The sequence below is a fragment of the Hippoglossus hippoglossus genome, chromosome 3, assembly GCF_009819705.1.
Source record: "Hippoglossus hippoglossus isolate fHipHip1 chromosome 3, fHipHip1.pri, whole genome shotgun sequence".
NCBI lineage: Eukaryota > Metazoa > Chordata > Actinopteri > Pleuronectiformes > Pleuronectidae > Hippoglossus > Hippoglossus hippoglossus.
Window position 1 is genome coordinate 24,600,428 of NC_047153.1, and position 19,442 is coordinate 24,619,869.

General features: G+C 42.2%; 1 protein-coding gene and 1 long non-coding RNA gene across 2 annotated transcripts; one reads left to right on the forward strand and one right to left on the reverse strand.

Moving 5' to 3' along the window:
- Window positions 1-776: 776 nt before the first annotated feature.
- Window positions 777-19,292, forward strand: LOC117755128 (semaphorin-7A-like). Its single transcript, XM_034574668.1, has 14 exons — window positions 777-920; window positions 2,063-2,196; window positions 2,311-2,367; window positions 2,454-2,552; window positions 2,874-2,982; window positions 3,750-3,857; window positions 4,211-4,353; window positions 4,470-4,648; window positions 5,562-5,670; window positions 5,951-6,146; window positions 8,248-8,363; window positions 8,849-8,991; window positions 16,289-16,344; window positions 18,860-19,292. Exons 1-14 carry the CDS (start codon window positions 815-817, stop codon window positions 19,207-19,209), a joined length of 1,905 nt encoding a protein of 634 aa, XP_034430559.1. The 5' UTR covers window positions 777-814; the 3' UTR covers window positions 19,210-19,292.
- LOC117755162 lies at window positions 1,771-17,336 on the reverse strand. Its single transcript, XR_004612549.1, has 4 exons — window positions 17,326-17,336; window positions 13,579-13,583; window positions 9,148-9,399; window positions 1,771-1,908 (listed from the first exon to the last, which is right to left on the reverse strand). It is a non-coding gene; the product is annotated as an uncharacterized LOC117755162 (long non-coding RNA).
- Window positions 19,293-19,442: the final 150 nt, after the last annotated feature.

A 19,442-nucleotide genomic window follows, 5' to 3' on the forward strand; every position in this document is an offset into this window, starting at 1 on the left:
TGTATGAAAGAAGTCCCTTGTACTCAAATAAATACCAGTACTACACAGTATGAAGCCGTGCATCTTTCCGCTCCTGCAAATATTTCACAATAAAAAAACATTTTTAAACAAGGGTATGGATATCATTGACAAACTCTGGAGACGGCGGTTTGACTTTTTTTTTTAATTTCAAATTTCAGTTTTTCTTTTTTTTCTTCATTTTTTAATTTTTTTTTCTTTTTCTTTTTTTAATTTAGAGCATGCCTTGCGGGCGACTCGCGGGGTCCCTGCGGGCGACCAGGTGCCCACGGGCACCGTGTTGGCTACCTCTGATTTAGATGAAACACAATAGTGAAAACATCACCAGAATTATTTCGTATTAAATTTCTGCCAATAGATCCCTGTCACCTGGATCTAACACACTGGACCTTTTAAACACATCAAGTGAACAATTACTAATTATCACATATTATTTGTTTTACTTTTGTTGTATTTATTACTATTATTATTACTACTGTAAGCTATTTTATTTAGTGACTTTGTTGTTGAGGGTTGATGTGTAGTTCCTGTTGTAAGCGGGTTGTTAAGGGATCCTTATTTTAAAAGGGGGTTTTAACGGAAAGGGGGTTCTGTGAAAAGAGAAGTTGTGAAATGTGACGGAGAATAAACGGGTGTGATGTCCCGAGTTCATGACCCTCTCTCGTGTGCTTTTGCATGCAGATTAGAATCGAACAGGCAGCCTCCTGATTAGAGAGAAGCGATCGACGCCCACAGCCGCAGCTCGTATGTGGAGCTTCTCTCCCTTGTTGCAGTGTTCCATCTTCAGGGCTTCAACATGTCGCTCCTCTTATTTCTAACGTCGTCTCTATTATTCTCATGTCTGGACAGTTTGACTGAAGCCCACTCAACGCATTTACCGAGGAGGGTGTTCACAGACAAAGGTATGGACTATTTCTTTTTTTTGTTTACAAACCTAAAATAGTTTTAACATCGCGATAACGTTAAGTTGCAGTCAGAAGAGAACACGTTGTTTTACTATGTTTGATTAAATACCAGAAAGGGTGTTGTCTTTCTCCTGGTGTCTTATTCACAGGCTCTAAATTCTAATTGAATAGTGCTTTGTACTGCAGAGGAATAGAAAGCAGAAATAAAGTGTAAATGGTGGGAGGAAGTGGACTGTGATAGTGAAGCGTTAACATCAGAGGAAAATAAACATAAACAGCTGCAGTGAATAATATTCAGACTTTAATTCTGAGAAACAGAGAAAATGAGCATTCCTTCTCTAGTAAAATATCAGTTACTGCCATGTAAACTGAAGATGAGGAATAGGAATAAAAAGCTGGTGAATGAGACGTGAGGTTCAGCATCAACACCTCTGCACTGCAGCTCAGTAACTGATATTGACTTTAGGCATATATTTACGGTGGCCCTGAGAGCTCAACGCACTGCAACTTAAGAAAACACATGCAAGTGGACAAAACACAAGCAAAGTAAGAAAACATCTTCATCAATTTCACAACACAACACAAGACATTACAGAAACGCGCAGCAAATACAGAAGAGCGCAGCAAATACAGAAAACGACAACGGAAGTATCTCCAGAGGACACCTACAAGTGATGGACACGTCCGCTTGTTGTTGCTGCCGCAGTTTGGAGTTGTTAAAGTCGGTGTCCGTCAGTGATCTTGGAAAATTTGCTAAACTGTAAACGTTTTTGGTTTATTTTAATAAATAATGAACTTTATTACTGCAGATGTATCCGGGGCCGTATACGATCTCAAATATCAAGTTGTCTTTAGAGCGTCATGACTCCTCTGGTCTGAGCGAGAGACATGCCGTGTTTTCCTGTTAAACTGAATAAACAGCGCTAACAAGCAAGCCCCTGTTCGTGAGGCAATGTATTGTCCATATTGTGCAGGGGTAGGAAACCTTTACTGTCAAAAGAGCTCTGATCTCACTTTGCGTCTCTCCGAGCGAGTGAGCGGGGCGGAGCCCCGGGGCCAGTGTGTGCGTGTGTGTGTGCTATTTGGGAGCAAAAAACAAAACAGTGTAATGTATGTATGTATATTCTGTCTAATTGTAGAGATTACAGTTAAAAGGTCACCTGTACCTGGAAATCATGCACCTGTACGGATTCTCCTGAGGGGAGAGCCAGACTCTGTCACAGCCGCAGGACAAACCCACTTGTACACGTACGACTTTCAGCAGCCCCAGGAGGTAGTGAACAGCTGTGTTGCTACAGGCGGATGTAAAACTGCCCTGAATATACTGAACCTTTACTTTACAGTAACATGGAGCACAGTAATAGCCCCACTCTATTTCTCTTCCCAGGCTCCTGTAGAAAGGAGGCTGGTGTGGAAGGAGTGCGCCGACAGCAGCACTCCTGAGGTGAGCAGTGTGACATGACACAGCAGAGCAGTCGTGTTGTTAGGTATTCCTGAAATATTAAAAATCCTCTTCCCCTTGTCCTTCAGAATTGCGGCTGTAACATCACAGTGGTCCACGAGAGGCAGGAGGCTGACCAGGCGTTAGTGTGTGGAACCAACGGCAGAGTGACGCTGTGCTGTGACGTGGTAGGAGACAGCAGAGATGTGGATGTGTTACTGAGAGCGGTGGTGGGGGTCCTCTGTTCTGCTTCATGTGATCAGTCGCTTTTTTTTCCTCCTACAACGAGGATTACCATGAACACTGGAAGGATGCAATTAACATTTTGATGCAGATCTGGATCAAGGGGGGGGGGGGGGGGGGGGGGGGGGGGGGGGGGGGGGGGGGGGGGGGGGGGGGGTTCAACACTGCAATTTTCAACATTTTCTTGATGAAACAAGTCCTTAAGTCACACTTGTCACAATAAGGAGTGTATTTCTTTAGACTTATGGTTTTTGTTTTCTTTGCAGAATTTATCTGAACAGTCACCCACATGCACCCCTTCAAATAAATTGGGGCCCATAGAAAAGAGCATCAGGTCATTCATCACGAAGGAAGGTGAACCATCTGCACTTGTGGGTGAGTTTGTTATCCACACTGGATATTTTTTATCTGCTGAGTCGCTGCTGTCTGGTTTCGCAGGTTTCATATCTATTTGTTTCAATCTTGAATGCTTAATTTATCTTTTTATCTGTCCTTTAAATATGTGCTGCTTCTCTTCAGTCCCACTAATCTGCTTTACCCGCCTTGCATTCACATGCTCCTCAGAAGCTCCCTTTTCCCGGGTTGTGAAGTAGCTGTTCCGACTTCAGTGTGCAAAAGGGTAAATGGTCTGTTTTTATGTAGAGCTTTTCTAGTCTTGATGACCACTCAAAGCACTTGACAGTACAGTTTTACATTCACCCATTCACACACACATTCATACAGTGTATCTATGTGCAGCACTTTTCTCTACGAGAAGGGGCAATTTGGGGTTTAGTATCTTGCCCAAGGACACTTTGCATTTGGAATGGGGAAGATTGGGATCGAACCACTCACCTTCTGGTTAGAGGATGGCCGCTCTTACCTCTGAACCACAGCCTCAAAAAAACCTCTCTCCAATATGTACACATAAGACATGGTAATAATTAAAATGTCTATACATCAAATATAAAAACATATATTTTGGCTAAAAAGTGGTGTCAGGTGCTTGTGAGAGATGGACATGCAGCTTCCTGCCCCAGCCTACTGGCTTCAAACCCAGCACGGACACTGGTGTCTGTTTTATGAACTGTGAGCAGATTCTTGCACAGCGATGCATCTGTGAGAAACTTAAAATGTGTAATTGTTGCTTTTGTTCTTTCCAGAATCAGCAGAAAGTGCCGACCTCTACATCACGAACTCTGGATCGCAGGAGTATGTTGGCATCCACAAGTTTGGTAAAAACAGAGTTGGCCCAGAGAACCATAACAAAGGTATCTGTATGGAGAATGATTTCCCCTTTATTTAAATTTGTGTACCTTCATGCTTTGGTTCTTTTAAAATTGGGTCTGGACATATTCGCTAAAAGCTCTTGAATCTCTTGTATCTCTAAGTTGATGTCCTCGTTGGTGTCTTCCACATGTATGGCATCTCTTTTTCATCCTGAGATAATTGTATTCAGTTTTTTTTTCTTCTCTTTTACACCCACTCGTTATGAACAGCTGACTCGGACGTTTGCGTTCTTGCATACAGCCTCGCCAGAAATTGTTTGGAGTTCAGTGCATGACTGTAAGAGCTTGTGTCTCAAGGCTGTAATAACAAATGGTGACTTTGTTTGTCTTTATAGAGCAACACTATGTGGGTTTGATGCTCAGCAGAGGAAGAGAGGATTCCTTACAGGATAAGGTTTTTGCTTTCTACAAGGAGAAAAACAGAGATACTGGCGTGCAAGATGACATGTGGCTCCCGTATGTCACCCAGGTTTGCATGGTAAGGCCTTTAGGATCGATAACTTTCACATTTATATTAGTTAGAATGTAAAAACATCGGAAGATATGTGTGCATTTTAAAGGAGGGATTGATGTATGTCGGCGTGTTCACTCCAGGCAGATATTGGGGGTCGCAAGAACAACATGCAGCTCAGGTGGACGTCCCAGATCAGTGCCAGGCTCTTCTGCGGAGACCCCGACACCAGACAGCATTTCTCTGAACTGGTAGATGTGGCTGTTGTGCAGGCAGACCAGTGGCAGGATACCAGGGTTTATGGACTCTTCAGAAATGAATGGTAGGACTCCATTAGCCGTCAATAACTGTGTATTCAAGCAAAGGTTGGAGGAAGATTGCAAGGTTTTACTCAAGTAAGAAACTCATAAAGTATAACGTATAGTAAGCACTTGATTATAGTCATAACTTCTTCATATGTCTTTTTTTAATAGTTCTTCTTACTTGGACATTATTCGGCATCATACATTTTTTTCAGTATCAATAGGTGCATTTGACTTGGACTGTGTCTGACTGTGTCTGACTTGATCAGCTGAAAGGGTGGAGTAAATAAACACAGGCGTCAAGTCGAACACTTTCTACTCCTCTTAGCGTCAGTGAGAAAAGAACAACGGCCGATCTCACAACGTTTGCCTTTTTCATTGCAGATTAACGGATGTTTAGGAAATCCCTATGATTTTAACAAACAATACGATGAACAACGAATAACTTTCTTTCGGCTGAAAGTTTTAACTATAGTAAAGTGATCATGTGTAAATACACAGACAACTAACTGTCAGAGGGAGATGACGTTTTTTAGGTCATGAGACCTGTTGACGTTTTGCAGCACTGGATGGAGTTGGACAAAAATTCTAACTGCCATGCATTGTGTTAGGACCAGCATGCATCATATTGAGTCAGTGCTGCAGCGCTGCATCAAGTCGAACGCACCTAATGATATGAGGCGAAAACCATAATGACTCACAATGTTGTATTGTACTCATGTAACACAGTAAAGTCAGTTGTTATGTGAGTATGTGTTTTTTGGAGTGGAGGAGGTTTGGATCAGGTCCTCTTTGTAATCTGACCCTGTCTGCTCAGCTGTTCTTTTGTTTAGTGCTTTTATTTTAGACCTGCACTGGGCTACAATAGTTGCTGATTTTTTATTTCTGCAAATGTTTCTGTGTGAACCTGCTGACTTCTGCGTCTCTCTGCAGGCACATGACCGCTGTGTGTGTTTACACCATTAACGATATTGACCACATCTTTACAACCTCTGCATTTAAAGGCCAAAGCACAGCAAACTCTAAGGACAGACCTAGGAAGGTATGTGCCATTCAAACTGAACAGAGGTGAAATATGAAAATCCCATCACAAAATGATTGCTGACATTAGTTTGGCTTCTATCTTTTAAACCATTTATACGACATTTATTGAGTCACAAAATTCATGCATGTAAAAACCATACTCGCAAGTGAGCATTTCTACGCCATGTGTGAAAACACATATGCCACATTCTGCTCCACACGCACAACTGTGGTTCTGCAAGCACGAGGATGAGACCATTTGGGGTGCAACCAAAAACACGTGCTTTGTCTTTCTTCAGTGTGTTAAAGACAGCACGACGCTCTCTCATGAGACCCTGAAGACCATCGCTGGGACTTCGGAGATGGAGCAGCGGGTGCAACCTGTGAACAAGTCTGGTCCCCTGCTTTTTAATCACCACAACTACACCCACATCTACGCTGACAGCTCGCAGCACAAGAGGAACAATCCCCACACAGTTCTGTTTCTGTCGCTCAGTGAGTAAATACAATAACAAGAATAGGGAAATTGACCTTTGCTGATGATTACTAACACAAGTTACTTTAAATAGTTGGTCGCACTTTGATAAAACATTTGACCAGCCTTAAAGTTCAGCAGTAGAAGTTGTCACTTTAACCTCTGTTCTAGACTTAGCTCGCCTTAGCCTCTGAAACAACATAGTATGTTGTAGCGTAGGTTTTCCAAATTAAAGGACATATAAAACAGTTGAGCACCAGACGGGGCTTCTTCACCTGTCCAGTAAGAGAGATGAAGTGTGAGATTGTGTGTGTGGGGAGTGTGTTCAGGAAAAAAAAACAGTTTGTATATAATAATCCATTCAGCTCATAATCTGATTTGTAAAGAGGGATGTGTGTTTGTGTGTGTGTGTGTGTGTGTGTGTGTGTGTGTGTGTGTGTGTGTGTGTGTGTGTGTGTGTGTGTGTGTGTGTGTGTGTGTGTGTGTGTGTGTGTGGTTGCTGGAGAGGGGAGTTAGGGTCCAATGAAAAGTGGTCCTTTAATCTCCAGTTAGAGGGAAAATGAGGGGTGAATTTTCTAGAGGCAAAGGAATTCGGTGAAGCCAGGAGAGTTTCAACAGGGAGACTTAGCTTGTATGGTTCCTCCACGACAGAGGGGATCACGTTCCAATCCGAGCAGGTTAGATGGGTTTTCCTACAGTTACTCTCACCTCACATGCTTCCACTCCATGCTGTATTTGTTTGATTTTCCCTCTCCTTTCTGGCTCACAGGTGTCCAACTTATCATCTCCCTCGCCCCTCCTTTTCCTGTTTAGGAGAAGGGGGCCATTCTGTCTTTTTAGTTTTCTCCTTTCTGCCACAATGTGCTGAGCAGAACAGGAAGAAACACTATTTGTGTGCATTATTTTTCGTTTTTCATTTTTGTCCTGCTCTGGCATGACTGTCTGATAGCCCTGAATGGTTTTAGGTTTATTGTCCTTTCCTAAGAGCACAACAACATCATGTGGACTCATCTCACGAGAAATGGGTTTTTATTTCACTTTTGTTTTATATGATGTGTCATTCTGGTCTTTTTGCACTTTGGCCTTGGTAGTTATTGGGATGAAGAAAAAAACTTGACTTAGAGACTATTGCAGATGACCAGACTTTCATAACTCAGCACTGTGTGTTACTCACATGGAGTCATGTAGGGAGTGCTGAGATCACAGATGGTCCCGAGCAGCTGTTCACAATGTCAGCCCTGTTGATTGTTAAGCACAGACGTGAGGGGGAAACCAGGACAAGGTGGCGCCCCATTCATTTCTATGAAATAAGCTCAATGGGTGCTCACACCAGAAAGGTTTTTTTTAGCCTCCTGTTGGCTTCAGCATTTTTAGAGCATGTGCATTACAACCCCTTTCTGGCTGAGTGGGCAGATTTAGTTTACTGAAGCAAATAAGCCAAACTATAATGATACAAAGACTTTAAGATACGAGAAATAACTGCATTTATTGTGTTTCAGGCTTCTGTGATGACTGTGTATGCCATACAGCAATAGCGAACCTGGCCACCATGTCAAAGACACCTTACAGCCCAATGTTGTCCCCTGTTAACTCGTGGGAAATTGAATATTACAACCATCAAGTTACATCGTCAGTGGTACCAGAATTTCTCTCCCACCAAGATATCATCAATACAGGGCACATATGTCCAAGTCTCTTTTCCTTTTTGGTATCATTCAGGCAGATCAAAGGCAGAAACTAAACGTTAGAAAGTGTGTTTTATAGGGCAGACGGATGTGAAAGTCGAGGCCAAATGGGGCCTACGGCTGCTAAAGTCAGGCTGCTCTTAAATTACATTATGAGACCTGAATACGGTGAATCACCAAACAGCTCCTTCCTGTGAGTGTTGAGCCAACTGAACAGTTTCCCATGTCAAAGAAGAAACATGAAACATGAAGACCTGTGTATAAATGTTGTAGGCAAACAAGCTATGGCAAAAATTGCAGAAATAATATCTCAACAGATTATTTTACAACTATGATTTGCTTTACTGGAAGAGTCGCAAGAGGAAATGAGAGTGGGATGTTGTGTTTAGACAGGTGTGAGCATTTAGTCATTCCTCATTCCTGTGTCTCTGAACAGATAATGGAGCAATTCATAAAGTGATACAGACGGGAAGTCAGACCTTTTTCACCGCTGAGTACCACCCCTTCAACCACAGAGCCCACATCAGCAGCATCATCCTTCATCCCTCCTCGGTGAGTAACACAGCCCTGCCCACACTGATCCCCCCCCCCCATCCCCACCACACAGCAATAATAGATATACTCACTTAAAGGTAGGGTTGCTGAGTTGTCCTGAACACTGTTTATCTACATTGTTGAAATACTCCTCACATCCTGATAGTCATCAGTAAATAAAGTCAAAAAAAACAGAAAGAAACATGACAGATCTTTTCATTGGACCGGATCATCGCTGTAACTAACCGACCTATCTGCCTTCGCTCACCTTGCTCGTGTTCTCACTTCACATGACATGGTAAAATAATCAATTACCATTGAGGTAAAAGTTTGAAATTTTTGTTGAAGTCATATCGCCCAGCTCTATCACCAACCCTAACTTTAAACAATACATCCTAAAGAAGAACACATTTTGGATTTTTGGGGGTATTGTGTAAAGGGTATTGGTCGGTAAAGGCATATTACAAGAAATAAACATGTGTGCTATGTGTGTATCATTGCAGAGGAAGCTCTATGTCAACACCAGAAGTGAACTGGTCCAACTGGATGTGGAAAACTGTGTCAATTACGGAGACTGTGAGGAGTGTGTCTTAGCCAGAGACCCTTACTGCGGCTGGAACCGCAACCACTGTTCCCCTGCAACGAGGTAAGACCACCAGGCTTTATGCACTCGGGGACCTTTAATCCCAAATCAAAATCCAAACATGAATGTTTCACTTCTGATCAGTGGAAAAGCTTGAAACAAATATCACAAATGAAATTATATGAGACAAGGGATCCCTTTAGTTCAGGGGTAGGCAACCTTTACTATCAAAAGAGCCATTTTGCCCCCTCTTCCCCCAAATTAAATTTGTCTGGAGCTGCAAAACATATTTGATAACACAGACACAAGACTTTTCTTTTTGGGGATTTATCCATGGTTAGCCTACTGAGGCCGTGGGTCGGAAACTCAAGATTAGCCACCTGCAGGAAAAAGCGCAGCGTAATAGGATGTGACGCATATTTTAGTTGACGAAATATTAAAACTAAACGTGAGAGCAGGTCAGACTGGAGGCTTTAGCAACCACTCTGGCTAAAGGCTCTTCACTTTCCACTGTGGAGCAACTCTTAGGATGATTGTGTAAATCATGGCTCAGCCAAAGCAAGACTCACTGAGTGTGATGTTGTACGGTTTATCACTGGAGAGTATCTCGTTTGCCACTTCAGTGAGAACATTTCTATGCAACGGTAATTACATTGCAACAATAATGACATTCTATGATTAAAACCACAGTCTGATCATCTTCAGAACAAGAAAAGCTTCTCAAATGAGAACTCACACATATACACATACCCTGCACAGATCACCACACCTCCACACATTGTCTGTGATGTGGTTGATGAAGATTCATTTTAGGAAACCTAAATCTTAGCTTGATTCATCAATTGATCATCACCCCTGTCCCAAGTGAGACAATGAAAAGAGCTATGAGTAAGTGATATGTGATATGACGAAGAATCATAAGGGAAGTGAATCATAAGGTGTGAACGTGGGGGAAGTGCATTTGTGCTCTGAGCAATAGTGTGAAGAACAGTGGCTCTTGCATGGTGTCATGCGACTGCCGCAGTCCCAATGAGCATGCTTTCTTACGATGAATTGATGAAAGTGAAGAATGGTAGTTAGTGAGGGATTATATAGAATCTAATGCTACTTGTAACCTTCATCCCCAGTCCTCCAAGTTCAGCAGTGTGAGATCCAATAGTTCAATCATTGTCCCTGTGAATGTGTGTTGTATTGTGTGCACATGTTCTTATCTGGTGCTCGAATAGAGGAATTGTGCAGGTAAGGGGTCTTCTATGGACTTGTCCCACAGTTGGACACTCCGCTCACATGTCCACAGTCTCACAGACCGGGCCATCACAGAATGTCCCAGATTCAATGTAGTATCTCGAAAGAGGTAGAACATATCTGCAATTAACTGTGCAGGATAGTAAATGATTCTGTTCTCTTCTACATGAGACCTCATAAACTTCTTTTGTCGTGTCAGGAACATCTTATAATGTGCAGTGTAACAGATGATTAAGGAAACAACACAAACAACTACACAAAAATGATTTCCCATATATCATTGTGTTTCAACCAGAATTACCATGAATGACAAATACCCCTTTTAATTTAATTTTAAACACAGAATTGAATACTTTGCACATCAACATGAATATGAATAAAATTATTATGACCAACTTATGTACAATTTAACAACTAATATCAGTTCAGTCACACTGTAGCTGCACTTCAACTCATTATAGTGAATTAACTTCACTAATACTAATGCTGTTGTTTCACAAGCCGAGCAAGGAATGGGTGTAATACATTACAACACAGAGCGAGCACAGAGGTCATGTGCTCCGTTGTTTGTGAAGACATGGTCATGCACTTTCAAAATTGAAATGAAGAGTAAGTTATCAATGTCATAATGAAACTGAGCTGACCTTCCATTTAATTGTCTTTAAAAACAAACCTACATATCATTTCATTATCGAGTTAATGTCTTGCGTGTAATGCAAATTTACACACAAGACAAATTAGTTTTCGGCCTTTCTTTCCGCTCAGAGCACCTGTACCGTAACACCCGAAATAGATGTCATAGATGATCAGTTTTTAAGCTGCGGCTAGTGTGACTGGGTTACATGACCGAAGTGAGCAATATTCGTTAACTATTTTCTCAGAGCATTAAAACAACATGCACACAGTGTTTTCATTACCCTGATTGGTTTTATCTGACTTTACTAGTGTAGTTCATCATTTGTCCTCAGTGACTAGCGATGCGCCAGCAAAGACACGTGATGTCTCTCTCTCTCTCATTCCCAGTTGAGTTTCTAATTAAAGAGCAGCTTATAAGCAACAACATATGGAGTATTTCTGATGTTTAAATTACTCTGTGTGTTATAGGTTACACACTGAAACTGTTAGTTCAGTTTCAGCAGGAAGTGAAAGACCCCCCCCCCCCCCCCCCCCCCCCCCGACAGTGTGGGTTAGGGTGTTTGAACAGTGCACCACACTATCTCGCTAAAGGACATATTTGGGTTTAGTAGCCATATGTTTCACATGGGTTACATGATGATGATGTTGTTCTTAGCCAGTCCAGCTATATGGATGGGTCCATGTCAATGTGAGAGAGGGAGTGCAATAAGTCAAGAAGGGCTGAGCAAATCAATCCTTTGCATTAAGATTGTACCTGCTGAAACAATAGCAAAGGAGATGTGGTGGGTAATGTTTAGAAGAAACTTTAGTGGGTCAGAGGACATCAGTTGAGTCTGTGGTCCTTCTGTGTAGACACATGCGTCCCAGGCTGCCTCTGAGTGGTCTGAGCAGGGACGTGCACAGACATTTTGGGGGGCAGGGGCTCAAGTGAGAAAAAGGGAACTTCTCATAATTATTTGTATAATTTTTTTTTTTCTAAAACCAAAAGTTAAATATAGTACCACATCTCTGACTAGCTTAACAATATATTTGAAGACACTCACACTCACACAATTGTTAAATACTCAACAGTAGTAGAATGAACCGTTCTTAGATGAGGAGCCTACAATCACAATTATGCAGTTTAAGGAAAGACACTATAGGCAAAAACATAGTTTTTTCGTGTACTGGTCAATTTTGAGATTTTAGTCTATTTTTCTTCAATATCGTCTTCTTTCACTCTAATGGCAAGCAAACTAGCTAAAATACACATTTAGATGGTGTTTGTTTTACCCTCTGTCTGTTTGCTAGCAAGACACAAGTTAACTATATTTGTTTTTGTTTTTGTCTTTAGGCTAATTAGCTTTGAACTCGAGGCACTGGTAGCTTAGACCTTAAAGGGGACATAGCATGCCCATTTTACCACAAGTTGATATGGTTCCTTGGGGTCTTAATGAAATGTCTGTAACATACTTTGGTCAAAATACCACAAGGATCATTTCAAACAGCACCCTTTTTACCCTGTATAAAACAGCCCTCCACAGAGTGACCTGTTTTGAGTGCCTGTTCCTTTAAATGCTAATGAGCCAGCTCCCCCCTCCCCCCTCTCCCCCCATGATTTTAAACGATATAAATTACATATTTTATATGATATAAATTATCAAATATGCATCCCATACTTTGTATTCCCCTTCTGTTGTCCTGGAGTTTTCAGACTTCCAGTGCCACAAAACCCAGGAAGCTCAATCGAGTCACTCAAGCATGACGTTTCTGACTTAGAGGAACCATAACAAAACGCGCAAGTGTTTTTTTCCCAGAGTTTTTGGGTTGGTAGACATGCCAGATACCCACATTAACCTGTAGAAGCACTAACAAAGTGGAATTTGCATGCTATGTCCCCTTTAAGACTAACACTGACTAACCTGAAAAAACAGTATAACAGGGACAGGAGCTGGGAGGTGCTAGGTGCTGCCTGTCTGATGTGACTGTTTGCTCACTGGTGCACCTTCACTAGCCTCACGATTCCATTACGATTCAGCAGTCAACAATTCGAATGCACAACTATGCATCTCAATGCATTTCAATGTATCACATCCACAATTTCCTATATTACTGCACATGGCTACTTTTTCCTCAGTTAATGAAATCAGTCGGACAAATATGAACTCTCTTTGTCTTAGAAAGTACTTAAAAAATATTATAGACTGTTACTGTTATTACATGTGTGCTGTAATTTACAAAATAAGGTTTTCAATTCATAAATCAGACTACAACAGTAACTCTATGACAGTGGTCAGTGCTCTCCACTGATTTCACATTCATTCAGTTTAGACTTGTGTGCTGCACCTAAGGCTTAAATGGACAAACTCTGATTCCAGCCTTTACTGTATCAAGGTGGCCCCTCCTGGCCCAGCCTGGCCCCCCTTAGCAGAAAGAGTGACTCTGCTCCTCTGATATTTTCTAATCATCACACTTAGAACTGATCTATATGAAATCCTGCTGAATTCTTATTTATGTTCCTGGATAAACAGGGTGTGGCTTCTTCTGCAAAAATGAAGTTAAAAAACAGAGCTGCGTCTTAGCCCTGATGTGCTGACTGTGAGCATCACATCACGTCTCGTGTTGTGTAGCAGGTTTAAACAGGTGTCTCATAAACTCTAGAGAATCAAACAAACACAAAGTAAACGTCAGTCCTGTGCGTGTCCTAATAACTTGTGATGAGTGATGGTGTTTATTGTTAAAGTGTAAAGTGAGCGCAGGTCACCGACAGAGACTCTGACACAGGACGACCGGACCTTTAATGTAACTGTAACTGTATTTACCTTGTCATATACAGACATAAATATAAACATTTTGTTTTGTCATAAGCAGACATGCATGCAAACATTTCTAATACAAATTTTAAAAATGACATTTTTGACTTAATCCATTTGTGAGTAGAACTCTACCGTCTCTATGTGGATCTCAGGATAGAACCCGGTCAGTGAAAACTTATCAAAACCTGCAGGAACGATGGACTTAAATATGAAAATCTGACCTCAGCAGTTTCCTCTATGTGACAGTATGTTGGAGATGAGTATTGGTGGTTTCTGAATATATTTTTACTTTAGAGGAAATGGATGTAAAGTGCAAAGGGGAAGTAGTTTTACACATAAACGTCAGTTAATGGGAAGTAGTTCACAGGTGTTAAATGTCTCCTGTGGCTCAGCGGAGCAGAAAGCGATGTTGATGATGTCATCGACCATGATCAACCATGGTCTTGGTTGTTTTAACCAAGATCATGATGCAAGATCTAGAATTGCTAACGTTAGCCACTTGCCAGCAAGACAATTTTGTTCCTGTGGACTATAAATACCTGTTTGCGTTGTCAATCAATAATGGATACAGCGTGCTTTCTCGGACAAGAGGACTTCGGACATTCATTTGACGCATTTGATCATGTCGGGTTGAGAGAAAAATAAAACAATCCATTAATTCTGTCAATTTGGTTTACAATAGCTAGCTACATCCTTTTCAAAGAAACACAGCGTGTGCTGCATTCCATACATCTTTAAAATAGAGTTTTGAATGACGTTTTTATTATTCAGCCTTTAATTTGCGGTAATTACTTTTATTTTTGATAAGTAGCCCAACTCTCGCTTTTTTGATGGACCCCAACAGCCGCGAGTAATCGAGGTGATGGTGTACTTTTGTGTGGACATACATACATCCTACTCTCACTGCTGTAAAAAGTTAGCCTACTGTATACAAATAAACTTGGTAGGGATGCACCGATATGGAAATTCTTGGCCGATACCGATATTTAAAACAACAATCTAGCCGATAGCCGATACCGATACCGATATTTGTTTATTACTTGCATGTGGCCTTCTTGGTGTGTAACGCCGGGTTTACACCGGGCGCTGAAGCGCCGCCCCGCGCCGCGCAGCGTTATTCTCAAGCGCGCAGCCGCCTGGCTGTTCACACCGGACCCGCATTTCTCCGCGTCGGTCAGCCCGTGATTCTCCGCTTGTTGTTGTATGTAACCCGTTCAATGTCGGGTGTCGGGGGTAAATGACGTATTCTCCAAGCAAGCCTTTAGCCCCCCCCTCTCTCTCTTTTTATCTATATGACTGCTTGTGTGGCTGTAGTGGATGGGCAGAGGGGGACATTTAATTATGTGATTGGGAAAATTGGGAAAATTAAAACTCCAGGACAATAGAAGGGGAATACAAAGTATGGGATGCATATTTGATCATTTATATCATATCAAATATGTCATTTATATCGTTTAAAATCATTTTTCAGTCTGTTTCCTGGCGCGATACGCTCGCTCGCACGCCGAAACCATCGGTGAAGGGCGCTGGCGCAGCGCGGCGCAGCGCAGCCCATGTGAACCGCACAAAGGTTTAACAGGGGGGTGGATGGGAGGCGCCTGGCTTTCCTTGGCGCTGCGCTGCGCGGCGCGGTGCTTCAGCGCCCGGTGTAAACCCGGCGTCAGTGTACCATAATCTGGATGCCAGATTGGCAGGCTGCAGAAAACATACCAATGAATATCGGCCAATGTTATCGGTGAAAGTCAAGTTTATTACCGATACGCCGATAGCAGTAAACGAGGCGAATATCGGCCGCTACCGATATACGGCCGATACATCGGTGCACCACTAAAACTTGGTATTAAAATGAACATGGCTTCAGTGTAACAAGTAATCAATATGCTAGGTAATGACAAAGACGTTCAAAAACAACAGAAAGTCATAGGTTTACGTTTCTGGCAGACAATGTTCCCACCTAGCTGCATCCAGGTTCCAGCTGAGCTAGGCTTGCCTAGTCTTGTTTTCAACTACATTTAAGTTACCTGTTATAAGCTAACATTTGCAAAAAAAGTGTCAAAATTTCCAAAATTCCCGAACTTAACTTCCCATGGAAAGTTTCCGGAAAGTTTCTGGAAATTTACCGGAAATGTTCCGCCCCTTTGCAACCCTAGTCCTGGAGCAGTGGTGTTAAAGCTAAAAACATGAATCGATTATGTTCTGTCTCTGTCTCATCGATATACAGAGTCGTCCACGTCGAGATGTATCTAAGAATCAAGAAATGGCCACAGCTCTAGTGCTCACCACTGTGCAGGAGACGTGGAGGGAGGGAGGGTAGAGAGGGTATCGGAACTCAACAAAGTCTAATCTCCTCACCTGATATTTTGATTGTTAATTCAATAAATATATTTGTTTGGAAGGGAAGCTGTGCACAAACAGGAGTATAATATTAAGGGTTTTTTTTGTTGTTTTTTAAAGCACCCTAGAAAAAGGGCAGGGGCTCAAGCCCCCTTTGATGTCTATGTGTACACATGCCAGGGTCTCATTGATTGGATCTCAAATGCCTCCTCAATGCATTTTGGGTCTGTCCACACCTGAACGTTGTGCGGACCATTTGTGATCAGGACCACTGGGCCCCGGTTTGCTAACACTCACTCTTTAATGTAACTGGAAGATTTTTCTAAACAGATTTCTTTTCCTTTGCACAGTGATACACTGCAGGATTTGACCACAGGGAACTCAACCATCTGCCCTGTTCCCACAGGTATGAGAATATCTACTTCATGAGGACCAATTGGTTTTACAACTGAAATACATGTTTCTGATCAAATTTCCTGTTTAATATTTTTCAATTGCTAGAGAACGTCAGAAAATGGTCTATAGGCCTTCAGCATAACCTGGTTAGCTTAGCATAAAGGCTACAAACAGGTGCTGTCCAATGGTCTGTGTCCAGTCTTTAGGCTGTTTTTACAAAAGTTAAGAAAATATATGTCACACAAAGCGGACAGTCCCTCAGAGACTGTGTATAAAGATGGACGACGTGACTGCTCTCTAAAAGTGAAGCCAAAGTGTCTTGTTCACAACCTGGTGGCTGGCTACAGCATAGGTCATAAATCCCGCCTCCTCCATGTTAATGGAAGGAACGTCGCCTAATATGTTTTTCTCAGAGATGGTTTCTGTCATTTTAGGTAGTTTAGGTAGTTAAAAATGGGGTGAAACATCATGATTGACAGCTGAGTCTCACTGGCGATTGGTTCGACAGGACCTCCCTACTGTGGTGGTCTGGTGGCGCAGACTCTGGCTCCAAATGAGCAAGATGGCAGCGTTTGTATCCAGGATATTTTGGCTTAATTCCAAAGTGGGAGGAAGTGGCAATGCGTCATCCATCTTTATACATAGTCTATGATCTGCCTTCTTTTCTCTACATGCTGAACAATCACTTACTCACAAAGTTAAAACACTAGCTGACATTTTTGACTTTTCACAGCAGGAAAAGGTGAGTTGTTTAATATTGGTATAGTTCAGTACCAAGTGATGCATTTCATTATTTACACGTGTGCTTTTCCGACTCTGACCTGTCAAAATTATTTCCGAGAGTGTCCTCGCTGGCCTGTAAGAACTCGGCCTGTGTCACGTGTCGGATCTGCTGCAGGTCTACTGTGTGGCAGGTTCTGAGTTGTCGCAGGCAGGGCTTCGGCCCGCCTTCGTCCCCCCAAATGCAGACGCTTTTGTGACAACGACAAACTCAGAAACTGCCTCACAGGACGTTCTCCTGGACTGGCTACGGAAAAATGTCAAAGAGAGACTTTGACATTTTCTGAAACTGAGTATCATGCTGCTTTAAATCAGCAAGCCACCTATAGTTTAATATTGCAGCAGGATTGATTCAAAGGACACGCTTTTGAAGACATTTTGTTAACAGCTGTTTTTCCCTGACTGCTTTCTTTCATGCTCCTCGCTGCCTTCGCCCCTTTGGTGGCCTGGCTTCACCTTTTCTTTCAAGAGTTGGATTCTCTGAAGTCTCTTGGGAGTTCCCAGCAGCAAAGCAACGACCACGTTGACAACTAAATTACTGTATTTGTGAGGGGTAGTGTGGGAGTGGACTAAAAACATGTGCTCCTTTCAAAGGCGGGAAAGAGAGACTTTGACATTTTCTTAGACCCAAACTAGTCCGTCAAACAATCTATTCAGCTCCTACTTCTAACAACAACAATGACAACACTTACCTACATTTTAATATTGCAGATAGAAAAAGAAACAACCAACAGTTCCACTATTTGCCCCACTGTGACGCTTCTGAAGGAAAACACACAAAACTATTGTGTGTTTACAAGCAGGAACTAAAGATTGTCAGGTTAATCATCACAAAGAAACAGACATCAGTTATGTGCAGCTGTCCCCTCTAATACTGTCCTGTCATTAAGGAAATAAACTATGTATGTGTAGAGACGTTTCTTTTGGAACTTGGCTATTTTTATTGACTTTTATAGACAAATTGCAGCTCTACTCACACAATGGATTTGTCTTTGGAGGAAATAAAAATGTAACGCATGTAGTAAGTAGACTGATCTTTAAATATTAAACTGCCTGAGTTGCTCAGGAGGGAAAGTGAGGCTGTAACACTGCCAGGTTTAGGATTAGTGTCCAGTAGAGTGTCTGCTGAAGCTGTTTTGAGACACATGCACCACATCACATGTGGTCACTTATCAGAAGTGTGCAGTATCTTTCTCTGCAGGCACTTCCACTTTCCTTGTACCTGTTATGTCACTTCCTAAATGACTGTCTGCACTTGATGCAAGATGCTGTGCTGCTCTTTACATTTTCCTAACAAGAGCTTCGACTTGTCTGTCAGAAAAACATTCAAACTACTACTGCTGGGGATTTCTTTCCTCCAGCCAAACCAGTCCTCCTATGTTCCCATGTGCTGGTGATACAGTTCTTTATACATCTACGCCTGCTTCATTATCATATCATAAACCACTTGATAACATTCATTTTGTATCACAGTCAAACACCACCACCTCCCTATTTTACCATTAGTGATTAGTACCATAGTCAAGCATCTGTCTGCTCTTAAAAGGCTTTCCTTACACACTTGCCACATCATCAGGTGCACAGCCCTTCTTGGCTTGATTGTCCTGTCACCTGATCTCTGCATCCTGAAGGAGGATCAAGGCCTTCGTGCTCTAGATACTTACCTGTGTAAATGAAGTTTGATCAAACAAAACTAAACCAACATCCACGTCAGAGATGAATTCACCTTGTATCTCTGTTCCCAGCTTTTAGATATTCCACTGATGCACGTGCACCTGTGAGGGTTGACCGCATCGCTGTTCCCTCCAACTCCAAGTATTTCCTTTCCTGTCCGATGTTGTCTAATCATGCGGAGTATACCTGGCGTCAAGGGGCAAGCTCCATACCCTGCAGGTTGAAGGAGCAGGAGTGCCTACTTCTCATCAAAAGCATGAGTCCAGAGGAGGTGGGAACTTACATGTGTGTGTCAGAGGAGCTGGGCTTCACAAAAGTCCTGGCACAGTACGAGCTGCAGCTGGAGAGCAGGGCAGCGATTGGTCGATTGTCAAGCCCTCTGGTCTGGGTTTGCCTGGTGGCTGCTCTGATTAAGAGTTAGTCCTGTTAGTCCGGATTGAGTCCAGGGAAAGGTTAACAATGATCATATTGCATACAGCACAGTAACAGGGACTAGGGATTTGAAATTATGCTAACCTTCAAACGATTATTATTAAAAGACTTTAAAGTGTAATTGTATTTCAAAAGCTTAAACATTCCTCTTTTGGCATATCTGCACCCTTCTGTGTCTCTTGCCTTTAGCTGCACATAAACAACAGACTGTACACTTAACAA